Genomic DNA, 23,559 nt, shown 5'->3' on the forward strand with positions numbered 1-23,559 from the left:
TATATATATATTTATATATTTACAGTCTGTTTGTCCTCTGATAATGTTACATGGATTATGTCGTAACTAGCACTCTGGTGATGTACAGAGCCTGTCATGGTGCCGCTCAACCAGTGGGCTGTCAATTTTTGCTAAAGATGGAGTATAAGCTCTCCCTTTTAAATACAATTATTAGAAACTCAATAGATAACAGAAGCACGGATGTGAAATAAACAGTCTTGCTACTTTATTCTTTACAGACTCCTAGCTGGTAAATAAAGAGTGATGGGTACAACCCCCAGAACCTTACTGATCCCATCACAGTGGCACCTGGTGCAACCTCTTCGGTTAGGCCCAGGGTTAGCAGAATTGTTGGCAGAACAGCAGAAAGAGGCTGTGAGATGTCACATACATCACAGAAGTTACTATAACAGGTTGCAGGGTGAGCGTATGCAGACTGATGGACAATACTTGTATGAAAGTGTATGTCTGTGTGATGGGAAGTATGAATGTGATGAAAAGATATGTAAATGTTGTAGCTGTGAGTACGAGTGTGCAAACTGAAATGACTGTGCTTCATGAAAATACACTGTCTGTGTTTTAAGTGATAAAACCAATATGCTGCACATGTGTATACTTATAAAATATGCTGTGTGTTGATGTTGCTGGTGCTGAATGCAGTCTCAGCTTTACTTTACCACACATCTGACCGTCTGCTGTCATGGGGGTCCCTATACTGGGAGGGGTCTTATCGCCCCATCAATCCTCCTCTTTTGCACTGTATGAAATACATATCACGCTGGCATCATGCTTTTGAGACTAGAAAGCGTTAACGTTACATGGTGTTCTGCCATGCTACACGTGGATACCATACAATCATTTTTAGGACATTCACTATCTTTCGATGCCCACAAGTGTGGCAGGAATAAGGGTTTACATAAAGATACCATGGTTACTGCATGAACTCATTCATTGTGACATTCTAGATGATCCAGCAATGACAGACCTCAACCTCCCAAAGAGACAACAGGGGATCCATAAAACACAGGAGACTCTAAAAGAGAAAAACGAAAACCATGCCTTAAATCGCCAGCACACCCACATAGAGAGATATATATATATATATATATCAGAGATACTAGTACAGTTAGAAACTCAGTGCCACATAGTGTGAACCAGTTTAGTTTTACATTATTTGTAGAGTGTTATGCCGTTCTCACTTTAGGCAAGTAGCCTATGGCAGGGTAAAATGTTTATTTTCCTCCTATGTATTACATTTACTGCAAAGGAAGGCCAGTCTGTGGCAGAATAATATGAATATATTTTGGAGACAAAAGGTCATAAATGCTTTTAGGCCCAAGAACAGCTATATGCAGGCTGAAGACTGGCATTTGGCACCCTGTTGCCACCATTGAGGCCCTTGCCACTACTGTTGGACACAATGCATAGGGAAGCCTATGGAAGGAATTTATTCCTTAAATAATCTCCATGGAGTCCTATTCAGACAACACCTTTTAGTATGATGACTGCATGACCCTAAATTAAACAATACAGGATTTGTACATGCTTGAAATCTGCACAGTTCAACAGCAGACAAAACCAGTAGTGTGCTAAGTACTCTAGGTATGCCTGATTGGGACCCCATGCAAATTTGCAGCTTACCAAAATTTTAATAGAGGCCTGCAGATTCAATCAATTAATGCCCAGTCATGCCCAACATGCTCAGCCAGTAGCTCTTTGTAGGATGGGCAATAAAGGCTGCATAAGCATGTTCTAGGTCAAGAAAGGGAGCTGGCACGTGCCATTCAAAGCGAGGGATGGGGCTATGTGCCGTTATATTGATAGACCTGTTGTCTGTTCCCTCCACACCTACCTCACACTGTGACATCTGCTATTTCTCCCATTGTTACACACAATCTGTGTGCTGATATAAAAGGACACAAGGAATTTCACTCAGGAGGCAGCCATCCTTGATGATCTACTGAAAAGGTTTTTATCATTTTAAGATGGCTTGAGATTTCAGCACAAAACACATTTGAACTATCGACAGCTTCGCACCTGTGGTATGTACTGTCTGCTCATCCATGTACTCAAGACTGTCAAGCAGTGCATTGTGGTCAGTGTAGTCCTTGTGTTTCTAATTTGAGCACAGTTAGGTAGCATTAGATCTTGTCATTAAAACCATGAAGCTTCTAAAGTCTCGGTGGAGCACATGGGTTATAATCCTCAGTAATTTCAGTACAATACAGGGACACCTGTGTGTGAACTATCACTTGGCTGTACCAAGCTTCACATTATTCTACTTGATTTCATGCAGTAGGATATTTCACGAATGATGCAATGTTTGCATACAATTCCACTGATCCTATACTTTGACCCAGTGGTTAAGAACTACACATCACCTCATTATATAATGTTACTGTTTACTAGATGCTCGTGGCTTCTCCATTAATGTGTATTTGTGAAAAGGTTTTATTTTTTCATGCCTATTAAACCCAAAAGATTCTGCTTGCATTTGTGTTTGACAATTCTTTCTTTGGGCATGCACTGTAATTATTCCGCTAGTGACATTAATCTAGGTATACGCTATAATATACATTTTATATCACTAGAGATTTGAATAGAGTGCCAGTGACATCCCAGACTAAATTGGGCTTTTAGGGTTTTGGCTGCTTCAAGTGGAACTGTGTTATCAGTTTTCCTGGGATAGATAAATAGAGAGTAATAGGAAAAACTGAAATACCGCTCCTGTAGAAAATGCTGTTCTTTCTAATGCTGGCCATACAGTATGTGTAAAAACCTTTATCCCTTGGCCACAAGGTTTTAGCTAAAAAGGAAACATTTACTGAGGGAAATATATGGGACTGCCCTTGCTAACCTCTACTTCCTAAATTGGTAGTTTCCCGGCTGTCGTGCCAATCCTATGACGTTAAAACTTTCTGAATCACTGGATTGGGACCAGAACTTCGGACTTGTTGCTTATTCCTGGTTCAAAGAATGCAAGACACTACAATCGTACAAAGAACATGATCAATAGTGGCAGCCTATGTATTTCTCTCACAATTGGTTTGTTGAAGGAGTAAATCAGACAGTATTAACAGTGATCTTCCTCTTTAGCAGAGATCACAGCACCAAAAAACTAAGGGGTCTATTCACAAAGCTAGCCGAAGGATCAGCCGAAGCTGATAGCCGAGCGGATTCGGCTATTCACTCACTGCCTGCCCTATGAGAATATGGGCGAACGGCAGCGAGCGAGCTGCCGGAGCTTCGGCTCAGCCAATCCAGATGTTGGATAGCTGAGTTAAAGTCTTTCTGCACTTTGGCTCAGCCGATGTACGGCTGAAATCAGCCGTAGTGAATAGCCAAACAGCGTTCGGCTCACTTCACTACGGCTCGGTTATTCACTCGGCTGCCTTCGCCAGCTTAGTGAATAACCCTTTAAGCCTTCAGCCATTTGGCAAGTGCTGAAGGGAAGTAGTGTTCTGGCCCTTAGAATCCCTACTATATTAATGACACATGCCTGATAGATATTAAGGCCTTTCTGTTACTCTTCATGTATCCATCCCACCAACTATATTCATAGTAAACGTTAACAAATGTGACAAAACCTGAAAGATCCAGTAATTTAGTAATATAACTGGCAATACAATGACAGCACACATTTCATTGTATTATAACTTATGTAACCTACTTCGGTGCACACTTACATGCACAACGGTGGATGCTTTTCCTTGAGTAAACTCACAGCATGGCACTAGGGATACACATAGCTAACACACCCTTGGGTTTTCCATTATTTTAAAAGACACATGCCTACTGAGTTTAAAGTGTATTTGCACTTTTGCAGCCATATTGGAATAACACCTACTTTATATTTGTTACATGTTCTAAGTCACATAGCATGACTTAACCTTCCTGGCGGTAATCCTGAGTGTGGCTCGGGGGTTAATTTTCAGTACCAAAAGCGGTAACCCTGAGCCACACTCGGGATTACACTGTGCGTCACTTACCTTGTCCCTACGAGCCCCGCTGTGTCCGCCGGCCGATGCCGGCATCCGTTTTCCGGGTTCTGTCCCTGGCGAGGGGCCGCGTTACAGGGGGGCGGAATTAGCAGGAAATTTAAAAGTAAAAAATAGAAGAAAAAAATACTGCGATAATCAGACCGCCAGGGAGGTTAAAACAATATTTGAACATTTCTGCTTAAATTTTAAGTGTTTTTTAAAACCCTACCTAGTGCCCCTCCTGTAATGTTAAGGAGGGGGCTGTAGGAAGTTATGTTTACTCTAATTAACCTTGTCGGTACTGTGCTGGCAGATTTCATTATCACCTGTAAACTAGATTTGAACACTGCAAGAGGAAAACAAAGGAACAGCGCCTTCTCCTTATGAAATACTGTTTATTTCTCCAAATATAAACTGTAAAACACCTCACAAACGGTGTCTGTTACATGGAATTTCAGAATAGCCATTCAAACTGGTAAACAGAAATCGGCAATGGGCTGAACAACAACGATATTGTGGGCCAGAACGTTAATAGATTCATGGGGTCTGTCAGTGCCTGTCAGCCGGAAATCTCTATGATGATGAAGATTTCCAGCTGACAGCCACTGACAGACCCCATGAATCTGCTCCTATAGGTCCACATTATACACATATCTGACATGTTACCTGGCCTTATTTAGGGTATATCCCTTGAAACGCGTCAGCAAGACTAACGTTCTGGCCCACAATATGGTTGTCTACCTGTTCAGCCCGATTTCTGTTTACCAGTTCGGATGGTTATTCTGAAATTCCATGTAACAGAAACGGTTTGTGAGTAATATTTTATTCAGTTTATATTTGGATAAATAAACAGTATTTTACTAGAAGGCGCCGTTCCTTTGTTTTTCTCTTGCATGTTTCCTGAGGCTTCCCAACCTGTTATGGAACAGCAGTCCCCTCTGTGCCATCATATTGATGTCCATCTCTGAGTATTCCTTCCATATGATGATGTGAGACCCCCACCAAGCGCTGACAGATTGGAAAATAGATTTGAACACTGTCTGTCCTAACAAAGGATTAAATACGTAGAAGCATTGTATGTTAAAGTGGACCTTTACCCATATCTTTAAAATAATAACACACACACACACCTTTAGAAATGTTTAGTAATGACAATCTACAAACACATACTTCTAGATAATTGCCGGCTTTGTATTCTTTGCAAACCTTATTTTTAATTTCTTCCCCAGTCTTCTCACAGTGGCTAAATGCAGGTTACTAGATCTCCCCTTGCTTCCTGGAACTCTGGCACATGTGACTAGGACATGTGACCATGCATATCATCTCAGGGGAGGGAAATGCCTTTCCCCGAGATCATACGAGATTACAGATGAGATTTCCCAGCAATGCTCTGCTGATGTAACCTTCCCAGGATGCAACTCTTGGACACATTACTTCATTTGTGCCAAAACTGCACCAGGAAGTAGATGAACTCTATTTGTAAGAGAATGAAAATCATGTTTGCTTAACTAATGAATGTAAGATGATGTGATTTTTAGTGAAAGGGGGGTAAAGGTCCACTTTAATAGAGAAAGCTGAGTCTGTCTCTCTATGTTTGAATTTAAACTGCTCAGAGTATATAGAAGAAGCCCTTCTTAATTCCAGCACCTAGTCCTCTGCTCTGAAGAGTTTCTCATTGGTCAGCGCAGTCATCTGACAGGACTAACCAATGAACGCTTGCCCTTTGCGAGAATTATGATTATTCCAGACTACAGGGCTGTCAATTCTAATGTGCAGCTCACTACACCAGCTGACTGGGGTGTACCACAACAGGGACTGGGGGGAAGCTTCATCCTCTTGGAGTACAATGATGATTGCGACGTTCTTTTTTATTTGAGAGACACAAAACAAAGCATGCGGCACAAATTTCCAGCTGTGGCAAGGGCAATTACAGAGACATGGCAAAGATGAATGACAGTTTCTTTTTAAAAAAATGATGTACTGATAGATGTAGCATCGAGTAGACAACAACATGAATGTACAGCAGAGAAAAGAGTCACTTATCTTCTTAGCAGCTGTCCTAATTGGAAGAAAAAATGAAAAGTAGCCTGGGTATTACAACACACAAGTTCATACAGAAGTAGGGTTCTAATTAAAATGGAACAAAAAGATCACCAGGAGGTAGAGTTTTTCGGCACTCTTCTATGGAGTGGGGCTTGGGAGCCATCAGATCAGCTGATCGATGGAGCCCGCTGGAAAACACGATCAGAGCCGGCAGCCATTGAGCTATCCGCTCTGGTGGGGTATTCTAACCAGGTGCCAGCAGCCTCTGTATATGAACAGCGGTTTCCTCGATCAACACGCTGTTAGTGTTTGAGGAATCTAGTCTATTTTTTATGTTCAGCCCGTTGTTGAGCAAAAAAAAAAAAAATAGATCAGTGTATGGCCAGCCCTAAACTATACAGGTTATGGTGGGAAGGGACTAAAACTTTACTGTACTACAAACCTATTAGAGGGAGGGAGTCTTTTGAAGCTATGGTCCCATCTCACCATAACCTGTATGGCTATATTGTATTGATGGGTCCCAAGCCCAACTCCATAGAAGCCGTGGTGTCCAATACACTGCACTGATGGCCAAAGAGCCTGAAACAGCTTTATGCGGTTTGGAATAAATGGCTCTATAGCATTAGATTATTAATTCACGATACACCAACAGGTCTGGGTGTGCATATGGCCAATGGGGTGCAATTATTTGAATGCCTTCTGTTTTAGAGCTCACTCACACGAAAGGCAGAGTTAACCCCCCTCAGAACAAATGGTGGATTGCTTTTCAAAGGAGGGCAGAGCACTGGTTTCCAGGCATTCAGGATGGTGGAGGTATTTTTGTTCTCCCAAGGGGGTTTTTACATGCAACTACCACGCCATAAATGCATGCCAAGCATTTGGCATGCAGTTGCTCTCCCATTCACACCAATGGTCACTTTTGGCATACAGCAATGCCTGGTGAAAGCAACATACTAATTTTAGCAACATTGCAGCTCTGCTAATGTGTACATAACTGTCTGGCTGCAGTGCTAACTTGTTAGCAGGCGGCCAGGAAGCTGAAAAAAATGCAGATCAACCAAATATATTTACCACCCCTTGGATGTTTAAAATTAAAGACATGAAAAAGGAAAAGTTCCCAAAAGAAAGGTAACAAGCACGAAGGTTCTAGTCTATAGTGCTGTGTGGTCCTCTGGTATGCTGGATGGCCTTGCACTATCCACAGACATACAGCTGCTCCATAGAGGTGACCACCCCGACCTGTTCTGTCGCAAAAAGTTGCAGAGGCCACTGCACAAGTGCACATTGCCCAGTGCATGCCGGGAAAAGCAGGTTAGCGAAGTAGAGGATCTCGGGAGGAGTAGTTCAGCGCTCCGGAAGATGCTGGGTGGAAGTGGTTTGTACTAGGGGGCCAAGGTGACATGGAGCTGTCAGGCCTGGAAACATTGTGTGGGGGCTCCAGCCTGGCCTTCACCAGCCTCTTCTATTACCTGTACCGGAGGCAGCGAGCGGCTGTCTGCCGTATTCAGGTACGGTGTACCGGGTGTGTGCTGTGTAACGCACAATGCTGTCCGCACTTCTCATCCCTGCCCCATCTTGTGTAGTTCCGTCTATGGAAGTTCCACCACTCACTTTATACGAGCAGTTGTAGACAATAGTTTTGGTTTTCATTTAATTGATATGGTATTAATAAGAAGTAGTCACAGAGAAAAAGAAGGCACTCTGTGCTCGAGTTGTATTTATAAAGTGGTACAAAGAGCATTGATATACCACAAACAGAGCTAATCACAATATGCTTGTGCTGGTCTGCAGATAGTCACCTTTGGGACCTTTTTTGGTGTTACACCCATATTTAGTATATGGCATGAAACATGCTCATATTCATGAATCCCTCCACTTACCTGAATCGCAGGGTGCCTCTTCCTGGAGCATCCTCTATATTTGTGAATTTGATGCGGCTGTGTCTAGCTGCACCTGCACAGCTGTATCATCTGTTCACAGATCTATTCGGGGGATCTGTGCATGGAAAAACTACAAGTCTTATGTAGATCTCAATGGAACACCAAAGCTATGATGTCACCTGACTTGTAGTCCATTGGTAACTTCCTCCATCCTCACGGCCTCCTGTTTTTGGTTTCTGTTCAACCAGTAATTCTTTCAGAGCATCAAGTGTATAAAAAAAGCCAAAACTGGAAAAGGGAATAGTAAAGACCTGCCAGCTGTCTTTTGTTTTTTTTATCTGTCTGTTCTGCTGGAAGATTTCTGTTTACTTCCTGGCTCAGAAACACAGCAATCATTAAGAATAGTCTCTCCAAAGCAAGGAGATGTCCCCTCTTGAACTGGGTATACACTGTTTTCACAATCTAATAGATTCCCACATCCATGCTAAACAGTGTGGATGGAGCATTCTCACACTGTGGCTATTGTATTTTGACAATCATCCCTGCCGGTTGTCAAAATACCTGCATCTGATTGGATGTTGGGATGTCTGACTGGCGTAAGGCGGCAGACAAGACCACCCACAGAATACATTTTGGCTGCTCCGTGTATACCGTACTTTAGGCAGTTGTCAGCAGAACAAATTTCCCTCTCAATTTGTGTTCCTGTGACAACTCCATTACTTTCTGTACTGGAGTGCTCATCAAGACTAATAGTGAATTTCCCCAAAGAGGACAAATACAAATGGCTCTAACCCTTACACATTTCATCCAAAACCAAAATAAAACCGTTTTGACTTTAATACACTCTTAATCTATTGATCAAATTTTGCAAGTCAATCAAATTAGTTTCCTTTATTCTTGGAATCTCTTTCAATCATATTAGCAATCATACATGTACGGCTAGGATTAGGCTGGCCATATACATGGCAATTTTCAGACAACATCAGTCAGCTTTCAATAGCAAAAATGATTGAACTGATCATTTCACAAAGATGTGTCAACTGATCAAGGCAACCTACCATCAGTTTCCATTGTTATATGTTTTTACAGGAAATGTTTGTAGTAGGTTGCCTTGATCACTTTGCCCAACCTTACAATTAAAGGGGTTGTAATTGCTGGAAAAGTTCCCTTTGTATGTCTGTAAAAAATAAGTCAATGCAGCTGGACATGCTGTATTTTTTCTTGAAGACGTTTCACTGGTCATCCAGCCAGCAAGCTGGTTGGATGACCAGTGAAACGTCTTCAAGAAAAATACAGTAAGTCCAGTTGCCTTAACTTATTTTTTACAGATATACCATGACCTGGATGAATGAGAACCTTCAGACATTTCCCTTTGTATGGCCAGCAATAGAGGTAAAACCCTAAAGTCTGATGCCTGATAACATATTTTGCCTGCTGGGGGTACATAATAGAGCCCACTTCACACTTTTTTTTTTATATAGTGTAGGGAAGGTTTAGAAACGTGTTATTATTGTTGTCTGCATCCCAGTTCCAGCATAAAGGAAGGTGTAGAAACAGACTTCCCCCAACAGGGACACAAGCAGTAATAAGACATTTTATTTCCTATTAGTAGAAGGGAAAATGTTAGGACCTCTGTCAGGTTTTTGTGACTGCATATGTCCCCACTGGGAAGGTATCCCTTCACTTCCTGTCCAGGAGACCAGTGTCACACTGAACAAAACGTGATGAAAAGGATCTGAGATGGCATACTCAATATTTGAAACCTCACAGAGAAGGAGGTTCCCGGTTGATTTAGTAAAGGCTGTTCACTGTGAATGATGGGAAATCCTGGACCTGTTTTCAATTTGAATAACCATGTGCAAGGAAATGTAAAAAAGGTTGTGATTGGTTAATTGAAGTGAACCCAGCTTCAGCTTTTGCAATACATTTATTGAGTATTCACTTTGCTAAGAGAATATTAATTATTTTCTGCAGTTCCAGCACTGTGTGCAGTTTTGGGACTTTACTGGTTATTGCATCTTCTCAGCAGTGTTCCAGCCATGGGCCTGTCATCTTTGTTATAGTAGTGAAGATGTAGAGCATGTATTATCATCACTTCCTTGATATGTCTCTTGTGTTTCCAATCACACAGGCAGCTCCCAGGCTACAGGTGAGTGCTGACCTGCGGAGATTGATGGAAACAACACGGGAAATGAGTTATGTGGCATTGGAAGGTAAGTGAGAGGCTCATTATAGCTGGGTGTACGTGGCTGATCTTTCATACAATACAATGTGAATAGTCTTATGCAGGAAAGTACTTCATTAAAGAAGAACTCTGGGAACAATGATTCGTAACCCTTGCAAAGGGGCTACCCTCGCACTGCAATGGTCTTTTTTGCACCTAGGGACAAAAATAAAAAAGTTATACTCACCTGATTCTCGGAGCAAGCTGGCTGCTAGACTGGTCCCTTACAGTGAACCTTTACCCATATCTTTAAAATAACAACACACACACCTCTATAAATGTTTAGCAATGACAATCTACAAACACATACTTCTAGATAATTGCCGGCTTTGTATTCTTGGCATACCTTATTTCTCTTTTCTTCCCCAGTCTTCTCACAGTGGTCATGTTTACTAAGGGCAGATTACTAGCTCTCCTTTTACTTCCTGAATCTCTAGCACATGTGATTAGGACATGTGACCATGCACATAATCTCAGGGGAGGAAAATGCCTTTCCCTGAGATGAGATTTCCCAGCAATGCTCTGCTGATGACAAGGCAATCCCAGTGTGCATTGCTTTGGCAAACTGAAGTCATTTTGCACTTTCAAAGCAGGAAGTGAATTCTCTGCAAGTGTAACGATTTCATAATCACAGCATTTTACCCCTGACATGTCTATGTTGTTATTAATCATCAAACATAGAGGGATGGATTGGTAGAATTAGATTTTTGAGTGTAAAGGTCCGCTTTAAGCCTCTGTCCCCCTCCACTCCAGTGGTCTAAGATCCTGTGAGTCATCACATTCTCTACTGTGTATCAGAAGTGAGGATGCTGGAGCGGAGGAGGAGACAGGCTGAAGGGACTGGTGTAGCAGCTGCGGTTCAGGTGAGTATATCTTTCTTATTTGTCAACCCCAGATGAAAATAAACACTTAACCTTTGCAGTGTGGGGGTAGCCCCGCTGCAAGGGTTAAGTATAATTCACCCCAAAGTGCTTCTTTAAAACCCCAGTCTTCTCACAGTGGTCATGTTTACTAAGGGCAGATTACTAGCTCTCCTTTTACTTCCTGAATCTCTAGCACATGTGATTAGGACATGTGACCATGCACATAATCTCAGGGGAGGAAAATGCCTTTCCCTGAGATGAGATTTCCCAGCAATGCTCTGCTGATGACAAGGCAATCCCAGTGTGCATTGCTTTGGCAAACTGAAGTCATTTTGCACTTTCAAAGCAGGAAGTGAATTCTCTGCAAGTGTAACGATTTCATAATCACAGCATTTTACCCCTGACATGTCTATGTTGTTATTAATCATCAAACATAGAGGGATGGATTGGTAGAATTAGATTTTTGAGTGTAAAGGTCCGCTTTAAGCCTCTGTCCCCCTCCACTCCAGTGGTCTAAGATCCTGTGAGTCATCACATTCTCTACTGTGTATCAGAAGTGAGGATGCTGGAGCGGAGGAGGAGACAGGCTGAAGGGACTGGTGTAGCAGCTGCGGTTCAGGTGAGTATATCTTTCTTATTTGTCAACCCCAGATGAAAATAAACACTTAACCTTTGCAGTGTGGGGGTAGCCCCGCTGCAAGGGTTAAGTATAATTCACCCCAAAGTGCTTCTTTAAAGAGACACTGTCAGCTTGCAATTTCAGGGCAAAGTGACAATGTCTCTGCAAAGGGCCAACCCTCTATATTATCCTTACCGGCACTCCCTTGATGTCCCTTCCTCCTCAGCAGCTTGCACTCAGTGACTAGTCTTGGTGACCCAGGGGAGTGGAGGTGTCACTCTCTGGTCATGTGAGAGTGCAATTGTTTACTAGACCTGATAACTGTTACAGGGAAGGAAGGCACATGCTCCTCCATATCCAGAAGTGCTAGGTATATGGCTGATGTGCCCTGCTATTTCCCCAACTTTGCTTTCTGTATCTTATGATCTTATGATCGCATCAACTTTTATTTCCAAAGTGTAAGCCAACTTGTTGTACTTTAAAAGGTTGTTAAAAATGAAAAATGTAAGGAACTTTTCTTCTTTCAAAATAACAATTTCTTGGATGAAAATAATGGAAGTGCCAGGGTTTAAAGCCAGCTGAGGAGAATGCCCAGATTTCTGAACCATTTTTGCAGTGTGGCAGGGTGCATTATGCTGTTGAAAGAGGCCACTGCCATCAGGGAATACCATTTCCATGAAGGGGTGTGCTTGGTCGGCAACAATGTTTAGGTAGGTGGTACTTGTTAAAGTCACATCCACAGGAATGGCAGGACCCAAGGTTTCCCAGAAGAACATTGCCTAAAGTATCACATTTCCTTCACCCGCTTGCCTTCTTCCCATAGTGCACCTTGGTGCCATCTCTTCTCCAGGCAAACCAAACACGCACCTGGCCAAACACATGATGTAAAATAAAATGTAATTCATCAGACCAGGCTACCTTCTTTCATTGCTCGGTGGACCGCTTCTGATGCTCACATGCCCATTATAGGTGCTTTTGCCGGTGCACATGGGTCAGCATGGGCACCCTGACAGGTGTGTGGCTACACAGCCCCATACACAACAACCTGCGGTGCACTGTGTGTTCAGACACCTTTTTTTAGAACCGGCCTTAACTTTTTCAGCAATTTGAGCTATTCCCTTGTACAGAAGATGTACAAACCCGTACACAAATGATTTTAGTGGCATTGGATTCTGCCACAGCAGACATTTTCCAGCTTCATATAAGATTTGTCCGATCACCACCCATGGATTTTCATTACCCAGGAACACCAATATATACATATGTGGACAAATTTGTTGGTACCCTTCCAGGAGGAAAGAAGAATCCACAGGTTTCTCTGAAATTACCTGAAACTGAGCAAAGTATTTATATGGCAATCATCATTGTTTGTTCTATATTTAATACAAGCCAAACTTTGATTTTAGATTTAATTGGCTGACTTTGGGTCACAGGAGTACATTACTAAATGTACTTCTGTGACTGAAAAAATGAAATTACTTTATTTCACTCTTAATTTTTTTATTTTTTTTTAAATTGAATCCATGATTGGTAGGAAAACAAGGGATAGATTAGTCGGCTTTTCTTTCAAGAAATTCTTGAGCTACGCGTGGTTTTGTGAAACTGTATTTTTAAAACTTCTATACCAGACTTCGCAACAACAGCTGAATTTCTTACATTTTACTTCCCTTATTTGTATACATGTAGTTTCATGTTCTTGTAATACACTAATAAAGTGAGTAATCCTGTTTTTTTCTTTGCAGGAAGGGTGGAGGCAGTTGGTAACGCTATCAGTAGTGAGAACCATCCCCATCTACAGGCTGTAATTCAGAAGCACCAAATGGTAGAGCATCGCTTGTTTTGGAACAGCCTGACAAGTAGCTGGTGAGAGGAATAGTTAAATCAGTAGCAATGATGTGTCATTGGTTTGTATGTAAATGAGGGTGATAATTAGGGCCCCAGGCACCTTGTGGTGATCATTATTGTACAGGGAGGTTTTTTCAGTTTTTTGGAAAATTTTCCTGTGAGCATATCCATATCCTTCACTATTTTATGTAGAATAGTGACGCATCCAAAGTACCACTCATTTTCCATTAATTCCATCCTGCAGGTTCCAAGTACAGATCCACTAAATTATAGTTCACCTAACATTGAAAACACGATATATTGATGGCTAACTTTCCATTTTAACTGTTTCATCATGTCATACTTTTTTATCCATCAACTAGGTATCTCCACTTCTGATCCCTCCAGTCTGAGAAAAGTATTTTTTTTTTTTTAATTTAGGGTGCGCTCTTCCCTTTTTTTTTTTTAAGCACTTGCTGTCCGGAGCAATTTCTTAATATTTGCACACACATGATGAAATCTGAATTTTTGGCTAGAAAACAGCTTCAAAACCCTTCAAAAACAATGATATATTTTCTGAAAGCAGAGGCCCTGTAGAATAAAAAAATGCTAGTTGCAATTTTTTTTGCACCAATGTTTATCAAAGCGGTATTTTTACATACGGTTTTAAAATACACTAAAATGAAATTTAATGCACAGAAACAGAATATAATACCCACATTTTTGGTAAAATATAACAGGCGGGGTCACGTCGGGTAAATAGATACCAAACATGTCAAGCCCTAAAATCGTGTTTGCCGTGAAAGGGGGGCTTTAAAAAAATGTGCATTTTTTGTTACTTTCATATTTTTATCACATAGGGGGCTAACAAGCGACCCCAAAGCGGAGCCTGGGGGGTGGGGGCAGCACATGCCGCCAATCGGTACAAACAATCAAGTGCCTGTATAGACGTCGGATCGCTTGTATCTTATCAGCCATCACCGGCTGTTTAAAATGACACGAAGAACACAGCTGCAGCAGCAGCTGTGTTCTCGGTATAACCACTTCTGCGGGCTGCCGTATATGTACGTATTGCAGTCCGAAAGTGGTTAAATAGCCACACATTTAGCCAGTGAAGTATCAGGACACCTGACCTGCTTACTAGTGATGCAAGGGTAGGGATGACAGCCAGGGGCTTGCATTGTGAACCTTCTGCCTGCCACTGAATTATGTCATACGTGATGAATGTCCCTCTCCAAAGTAGCTTGATATGTGATATAGACAGGTTAACAATCAAGGGGCTAACATCTGAAAGCGAAGAGATAACAGTCATGGTCCTGTATTCACTCCAAGAGCACCTGGAAAGTCATAAGGCTGCCTGCTAAGGTCCCATGAATTCCCTCACGTAGGGGACTTGTATGTTAAAGTCATGAAAGGAGAACTATGGGGTCAGGCTTTTCCCCATAGTTCTCAGGGTCACAGGAGGACACAAACTAGCGTTCTCCTGTGACCCAAAGCTCAGTAGCTTTGGGTATACTGAGACGCAGCAGCCTCGCGGTATACTGAGACGCAGCAGCCGGAATGGACTCCGACATTGATGTCGAGATCCACCCAGCTGCGGGATTGACAGCTGGCGCTGCCTATCCAGAGGCAGAGCCAGCTGTACCCGCCCACTCCCCTGTCCTTTCCGCCAGTCAGCGCTGGAGGATCGGACAGTGGAGGGGGGAATCCCTGCAGGGAGCCATGAGTGACAGTCACGGCTCTCTGCAGGGATAGATCGAGAAGTGAGCGAGCGAGGGTATGTGTTCGCTCACTTCCCGATCTACTGAGCCGACCTGTGACAGTTTCATTGTCACAGGTCGGCTCAGATTATGAGGCTGAGTGAAATTCACTCGCCTCATAATTCTCCTTGAATAAAGAAACTAATAAAATGTATCCGAATTCTTTAATTAAATGTTAATAAAAAAAAATCTAAATACAAAACAATTATACATACAAGCCCTTTGTTTACATAAGTGTTTCTACCCATAATTAGAATGTACAGAATTACATAGTAGGTATCACTTTAATTTTATAGACTTGGTGTTCACTAAACCTGCGCATCCTACACCACTGGACATTCAAATAATTAAAATGGTTATTTGCATTGCTTCTTTAAATTTCACCTTGTCTATTAAAACTCACTGGACCTTTCTCTCATCACCATTCACAATTTACTTACAAACTAATCTAATTTCTTCTATACCCTCCTAGCTGCCCTTATTTTTTGTATTCTTTCCCTACAGTGAACAAAAAAAAAAAGCTGTTGGAACAGTATAGAAGAAATGAGCCAGGTGAGAGTAGTTTGCTACTACATTTTGAGATAAGATGAGAAAAGGTTTAGTGAGTTTTAATAGACAGAATGAGTTTGAAAGAAGCAATGGAAATAACAGTTACAATTTAATAGTTTGAATGCCCAGTGGAGTAGGATGCAGGGGTTTGGTGAAGTGTGTCCAACACCAAGACTTTAAAATTAAAGTAATTAATTCCATGGAGGAGTGAAAATAAAAAATATCACGATCATTTAAAGCTGCAATCAGGGCTTAGCAATTACTGTCTAAATACAAGAGCCATATGTATACTTTATTATTTTTAATATTGTACAGGATTTATATAGCGCCAACAGTTTGCACAGCGCTTTACAATATAAGGAGTTACAGTTACAATACAGATCAAGACAAGAGGGAGGGCCCTGACCATGAGAGCTTACAATTTAAAAGGGAGGGGCAAGTGATACAAGTGGTGATAGCTGTTTGAAGGATGAATTGTTTGAGAACGTGATGGTTCAGTGATTAGTTTGAGGTGGGATAGGCTTCCCTGAAGAGATGAGTCTTTAGGGATAGCCTAAAGGCAGACAGAGTAGGAGCTAGAGGGACAGGTTGGGATAAGGAGTTCCAAAGGATGGGAGAGACTCTAGAGAAGTACTGGAGGCGAGCATGGGAGAAGTTGACGAGGGAACTAGGGAGCAGGAGGTCTTTTGAAGAGCTGAGGGGACAGTTAGGGTGATACTTTGAGACCAGGTTGGAGAGATAGCCAGGGGTAGAGTTGTGGTTTGGACTATTGGAAGCCAGTGCAGGGATTGGCAGAGGGAGGTTGCAGACACTGAGCAGTTGGTTAGGTGGAGGAGTCTATCAGCTGCATTTATGATAGACTGAAGGGGTATAGCCTGTGTAGGCTGAGGTAGCCAATGAGGAGGGAGTTGTAGTAGTCAGGGTGAGAAATAACAAGTCAATGGATGAGTAGTTTTGAGGTTTCATTGGTGAGGAAGGGGCGTATTTTGGAGATGTTACCAAGGTGAAGGCGGCAGGATTTGGATAGTGATTGGATGTGTGGCAGAAAGGTGAGGTCAGAGTCAAGAAGTAAGTATACTTACTTCAATCTGGGTGTCCTTTGTGTATTCCTTACAGATCTGTGCACTGATCCAGAATAAATCAACTCCTGCACTTTACCTTTTGTGCAGTAATAAAGACCAGTCACTGCTTCTCTCTCTCTTTGTGTTGGGTTAATGTACTTTTATCTGCCCCCCCCCCCCCATAGTATTCTGCAGGCAGTCTATAGTGGTTGGGGCTGGTGGGTCTCTGCTCTTTGGATAGGGTATGTGCAACCCAGTGATGATGCCACCACTACTTCTTCAAGCTGATATTTGGTGCACGCATAGTGGATATATATACTTTATTACTGTTATGGAATATAGTTAAATTCTAGTTTTTGTGCCCTGAGTTCCACTTTAGAGAACAAGCCTCATAAAGTAAATAAAAAAATGTCCTTTACTGTCCCTGACTGAGACAGATACTCTTTTATTTGTGTCTCACATGCTCCCCCTTCCAGACACTGCAGCTCATGGTGGGAGGGTTTTAGCAACAGAGCCAGTGCTGTCAGTCCAGAAAGCAGTGGGCAGGACTAGGTGTGGACAGGTGCTGATGGGCAAAATAAAGGTTTGTGAATCCGCAGTAACAATGCTGATAGCCATTACTTTGCAACATATTCCCATCCCACTGTAGTGCAAGCAGGCACAGCCTACATGAGAGTGGCAACTCTGCTCTGAATTCAGGAGCAGTGCTACATCACTGCCACACCATCACAGGAAGTGATGCCTTGATAGCAATATAGCAATAATGATAGCAATAAAGGTAAGTTAAAAGTCTAATAAAATAAACACCCCAAACAAATGTTAGAAGCCCATCACACCCACGTACAGTACATGTGCATACAGACACATATTTGGGTCAGGTGCGCAGACATGTCACAAAGATGATTGCGCCACACATTAGGTATCGCCGTGCACTCCGGAGTGAGACCAATCATTTTAGAGCCATCATTCTTGGTTAACGCTAAATTGATACGCTATAAAGTCTTTTAAAGTATTGCCTATGGATGGTTTTGGGTACTGTAGTTTTTCACCTCTTCATCTTTTATATTTTTCCAACAAATTAGGGAATATATATTGTGTTTGTGAGCTAAAATAATTTGGGTGTATTTCTTACTGAAAATATAGATTTGATTTACATTGTGTGACACAAAAATTTGCAGCTACCAAACATTTTATTCTAAAAAAAATTCTGTTTTTAGAAATATATAATATTTTGGGGTTTAATGTACATTTTCATGCATAAAGTGTGCCTACGCGCACAATGGAAAAAAGGCTCCAGCAGCAAAAGGGTTAATACATGCTAGGCATCACATGGTAGAGCAACAGTTTTCAGTTTGCTGAACAGGTGAAATAATAAAGGTTTTCAATGCATGTCACCTGTTTACCGTCTTTACTTATTTTAATTGTGCATCTTAGTCTAGATATATTTATTAAATTGACACTAAAGTCCGAAATTAAATCTTAAAAATACATTCAGCTATCTTAACTATTAACAAAAATAATAGTTCATTTTGGTGCATCACTCAGCTGTAAATCCTTAAATCATCTCTGAATTGGTGCTGACACTGTCCTTCCTTCTGGAGGATGGCTACTTCTGTTCCCCATGGTCCCTGTGTGTGCTGTAAAGTAGTCACCGCTCAAAGATTGCTCCTGTGATGGACTACAATCTCAATACAAATTAGTAAACTAAATGTGAGATTGTAGTCCATCACAGGAGCGAGCTTGTAGCGGTGGCTACTTTACAACACACACAGGGACCATGGGGAACAGAAGTAGCCACCCTCCAGAGGGAAGGTCAGGGTCAGCATGAATTCAGAGATGATTTGAGGATCTACAGCTGAGTGATACATAAATAAGATACATTTTCGTTCATAGTTAAGGTACTTAAATGCATTTTTAAGATTTAACGCCTGTGTTTAGTGTCACTTTAAGCATTAACCTAAAACAGTTTAAAGTAGCATTCAAGTTTTTTTTTATTTTTTTGGTATATACCTAATGCTAGTAAGCAGTAAATATATCCCCCAACATTGAGAAGAAAAAAAAGTTTTCCAAATACCAACAAACTTACCTGTGTCAGTGCCGCTCACTCCCGGCTGTGGAAGTCCCGACTCCCGAATGCTGTGAAGAAGGAAGTGTGGGCAAGCACATACGCAGTCTAGATCAGCTGAGAGGAGAGCAAAAATGGCAGTAAATGGACGCAGCCGTGAATGCGTACGCCTGACAGATTCCGTGGAACACAAGGAGTCTGCGCTGGATCAGTGACCAGCATCAGTGCTGGAGGGACTATAAAAAATGAGTGGAAGGAAGTAGCTGTTCGGATCAAGAGGCATCACATAAGGTAAGTCCTTAAAGGAGAACTATGGGGTTAGGGTTTTTCCCCATAGTTCTCCGAAGGGTAACGGTAGGACACAAACTAGCATCCTCCCGTTACCCTAAGCTCAGTATACCGCGAGCTGCTGCTCGCGGTATACTGAGACGCCGCAGCTGAAACGGATCCCGACAATTATGTCTGGATCCGGCCAGCTGCGTGACTGACAGCTGACTCTGCCTATCTAGAAGCAGAGCCAGCTGTACCCGCCCCCCCCCCGTCTGTTCCGCCAGTCAACGCTGGAGGATCTGAGCGGGGGGGGTATCAAGTCCCTCCCCTGTCACGGCTCTCTTCCGTGACAGGATCGAGAAGTGAGCGAACGCCAGTATGTGTTCGCTCACTTCCCGATCTACTGAGCCGACCTGTGACAGTCTCATTGTCACAGGTCGGCTAGAACTATGAGGTGAGTGAAAAGCACTCACCTTATAGTTCTCCTTTAAAGCAGCATTGTGGGGGGGTTCTGCCTTCCATGTCACTTTAATTGTATGTTTAGTATGGATTTTGTAGAATACATGGTGTTTGTATGTGATAATAACTAGGTCAGGAATACAGTCTTTTAATGTCATTTTTTTTACAAGAGTTATGTGATGAGTAGCCTTTTGTGAGATCTGTAATATGAGGGGAGGTCTGTGATCAATACATGTGAAACATGGAAAACCTGGCTCAGCCATCTGAGGAGCAAAAGGTGAGCAATCACAGCTCCCATTGGTTTTTTTTTTCTTCAAACCAAGACTGTAACTGCCCCCTGTGCCAATTCCTTTTCTTTTCTAGTACTGCATATTTGGAATAAGTACACACTTGACAGTTACAGAAATAATACATTGTGGGCCTGCTTAAACATTTCCAAAAAGGTAGCAACAGTAAAAGGTGTGTCTCATCATTTCTGTGGCCTATCAACTAAAATATATGCTGCAAGGTAGTGCAGATATTAGCCACAGATCTGCGTATGGGACTGACTTGCCCTGATAAGAGTCTTTACAGACGTTTAGCAGAGGGACCCTAAGCCAGTAGAAGCTGCCTTCTTCCACTGTCTAGCTGGGCCAGAAGGGAGGAGGCAAGTTGGCAGGTTCCCTGTGACTAGTGTCCAGATGGACATTCACCAGAGGGAGCAAGCATTGGGCAGCTCTGTGCCTGCACTTCACTCTTCCCCCGATTATCACTTCCTGATCATGGGGGGGGAGAGAGATGCCATGAACTGCTTTAGCTCTGCACACTGCACCATGTATAGTTTATCTAGGCAACAGTGTTATAGAAATTTAGCTTTGTTTTCTTTAAATTGGATTTCTGTATTTCTGTGTTTATATGCTGGCACCTTTGCTGCTGGTTGCGACTTAAAGAAGAACTCAAATCTTAACCCTTGCAGTGGGGCTACCCCCACTTTTCAAGGGTTAAAGGACAACTTTGAAGTGAGTGATTTGCACTTCTCCTCATAGTTCAAACTGTCACATGTCGGCCCTATAGATCGGGCAGTGTGCGAACGCATGCCGTCACCTGCTCACTTCCCGATCATCTCCCTCCAGAGAGCAATGACTGTCAGTCACCGTTCCCCGCAAAGACTCCAGCGCTGACTGGAGGAACGGACGGGGGGCGGCGGGCACAGCTGGCTCTGATAAGCAGAGCCTGCTTTCAATCAGCCAGCTGGGTGGATCTCAACAGTATTGTCAGGATCCGTTTCGGCTGTGGCGCTCTCAGTATATAGCGGGCAATAGCTCACTGTATAGTAAGCGTTGGGTCACGGGAGGAGGTTAGTATGTCCTCCCGTGACCCTAAAGAAAACTAAGGGATAAAAAGGTTACCCCATAGTCCTCTTAAGTGCTTGTTTTGCCTATGGAGCTAAAATAACAGAGATACTCACCCGAACTGCGGTCCCGGCTGGCTCCTAGACCAGTCCCTTCAGCCTTCATCGGTCTCCTCCTCCTCTCCAGCAATGGCATGTCCCTTGGTGTCCTTACTTCCAATTCACTGTATTGGACGCGATGACTCTCAGTGGACCTTAGACCACTGAAGCGGAGGGGAAGCGAGGCTAAAGGGCTGGTCAAAGAGCTAGCCAGGATCGTGGTTCAGGTAATTATATCTCTGTTATTTTAGCTCCCTAGACAAAACAAGCACTTAACTATAAGATTTTATTTGCCAAGAGTTCTTCTTTAACATATGCTGAAAATGTTAAGATGTGGATTTGAAATAGTAAGGTCATTATCTTCTGACTGGGGCTTGTGACTAACCCAAGATCCTTTCTTTCTGCAGGAGTGAATATGTTCGGGTAATTTACGAGCGTGTGAAGGAAATTCCCTTCCAGTTGTGTCCTCTGGAGGGTGATGAGGTCTCTGTGCTAGTTTGTGATCCGCAGAATGCATCTGGTCTGACTTTGCAGATTGTCCATGAGAAATTTAATGCTGCCTCTTTGAACCTAAGTGAGTTACTAGGGCACTACTTCAGCGGGGAAAAGCCTACAGGCTTGCTGGAAACAGAGGAGATTCTGCCTGTGGGAACCATACTAACTGGGGTAGGGAAACTGACATTGAATCATAAAGGGGAAATGACATTGGAACCTCCTGAAAATGGTTCTACATACTTTTTATCCCTTTCTGGATATGAGGACATACTGCATCAACAAGAGTCACTAGCTAAAATTTGGCGGGGTGCAGCTTTGTTCTTTGGAGCTTTGGGGGCTGTTGTGGTATGCATTGCCATGTATCGAGCCTATCAGAGATATAAAGAGAAACACAAAAGACAAGACCACCTAGATGAGCAGCGTAGTCAGACTCCGGACTTTGATGAGGAGCCAGCGGATCCTGAAAGATTGTGTGTGATCTGCATTTCTAGAACGCGAGAATGTGTGATCTTGCCTTGTGGGCATGTATGCTGCTGCTTTTTTTGTTACCAGGCTCTTCCTAACCAGATGTGTCCTATCTGCAGATGTTCTATAGAAAGAGTTGTTCCTCTTTTCCAGGTATAAATACTGCATTTCATAGCTCGATTGCTTAAGGGCTTGTTCACACGATGTCCGGATTCGGTCCGGACCAGAACCGTGCGCTCCTGCACCCAAAATGCATTCCAATGTATACCTATGTGTTTTATGGGCTACAGTTCTCACCAGCGCAGTCCGTTCCGGTCCGGACAGAAAAAATACTGCAGGTCACATTTTCGCCGGTCCGGAAACGGACTGGAAATGCACGAAAGCGTCAAAAACGCAATGAAAACGCACTGCAGCTAACATACTGACAGCCCCACTAATTGTTTTTTTAACAGGAATGCGTCAAAAACGCACTGCACGCATAGCACCGCGTCTGCAGATCTGGATCAGAAAATGGTGTGAACAAGCCCTTAAAGTACACTGAAAACGGAATGTGAAACCTTGAGATAAGTACGGGGAGCTGTACGGAGCTGCAGTTTTTTCACCCAGACACTGCTGCACTGCTGTTTTTAGATGACCTTTCTGCTAACTCCAAGACTGAAAACTCCTGCCTAATGTTCACTGTCTGGGGGGAGTTTTTTTTTAAAATAATTAAAGTGACATTAAACCCTCAGATTTTTTAACCTAAACCAATACTGTAATGTGTGCCTTACTGTAATCCATGGTTGTTTCCCTTCTCTTTGCTGCTCTTCCTTTTAAATCCTCATGTCTTCTCATGCTTGGGGAGAACTTCCCTTTGCAGCTCAGGGCCTCTTCCTGTAGTGCTGGCTCAGGTTACAAGCCTATACAAACCTATACACAGACACCATGTATCCATTCCTGAGACAAGGCAGTCTGCTGCAAAACAGAAGTTCTGCCCAGCATGAGAAGAGATACGGATTTAAAAGGAAGAGCAGCAAAGAGAAGGGAAACTACCATGGATTACAGTGAGGCACACATTACACTATTGTTTTTTGTTAAAAAAATCTGGGGGTTTAATGTCACTTTACCCTGTCTGTATTGTGCTGGCAGATTTAATTATCATTTGTAAACTAGATGAGCTGGACTGCCTGTCATAAAAAAGGGTTGAAGACCTGAAGACACTGTGTCTTAAACTTTTAAAGAACTGTCCCTCAGTCAGTCCCCTTATTAGCTTACTGGCATCTATTCTACCCACTAGAAGCTGCCTGTAGAGTCCTATGCAAAGTCCTGCTCCAAATAAGCAGCTAAAAAGGTAAGGTTTTTTGAAATTATTATTTTTCTGTAGGCTGTGTGAATGGGAACACATACCAAACCCATAGAGGGGGTGTCTCAAATCTGTCTGCAAAAGTGGAAATACACTTTAAAGGTTTGAACGTGATAGATAAAAGGACGATTCACTGCCCAGACTACTCCCTATGCCTAGAGAGGTGATATCTGGATTCTGGCTACAGTGGCTTATAGAGGCCCCAGCCTTAGGTACACTAAATCAACGTTC

General features: G+C 42.6%; 1 protein-coding gene across 1 annotated transcript; it reads left to right on the plus strand.

Annotated features, from left to right (window-relative positions):
* Nucleotides 1-7,384: 7,384 nt before the first annotated feature.
* LOC108804683 (mitochondrial ubiquitin ligase activator of nfkb 1-A-like) lies at nucleotides 7,385-22,150 on the plus strand. The gene is made up of 4 exons (XM_018576526.1): nucleotides 7,385-7,531; nucleotides 10,035-10,116; nucleotides 13,352-13,472; nucleotides 21,434-22,150. The coding sequence occupies exons 1-4, from the start codon at nucleotides 7,424-7,426 to the stop codon at nucleotides 22,143-22,145; spliced, it is 1,023 nt and encodes a 340-aa protein (XP_018432028.1). The 5' UTR covers nucleotides 7,385-7,423; the 3' UTR covers nucleotides 22,146-22,150.
* Nucleotides 22,151-23,559: the final 1,409 nt, after the last annotated feature.

This window comes from Nanorana parkeri, unplaced genomic scaffold (assembly GCF_000935625.1).
Source record: "Nanorana parkeri isolate BGI_ZX_2015 unplaced genomic scaffold, ASM93562v1 scaffold69, whole genome shotgun sequence".
Lineage (NCBI taxonomy): Eukaryota > Metazoa > Chordata > Amphibia > Anura > Dicroglossidae > Nanorana > Nanorana parkeri.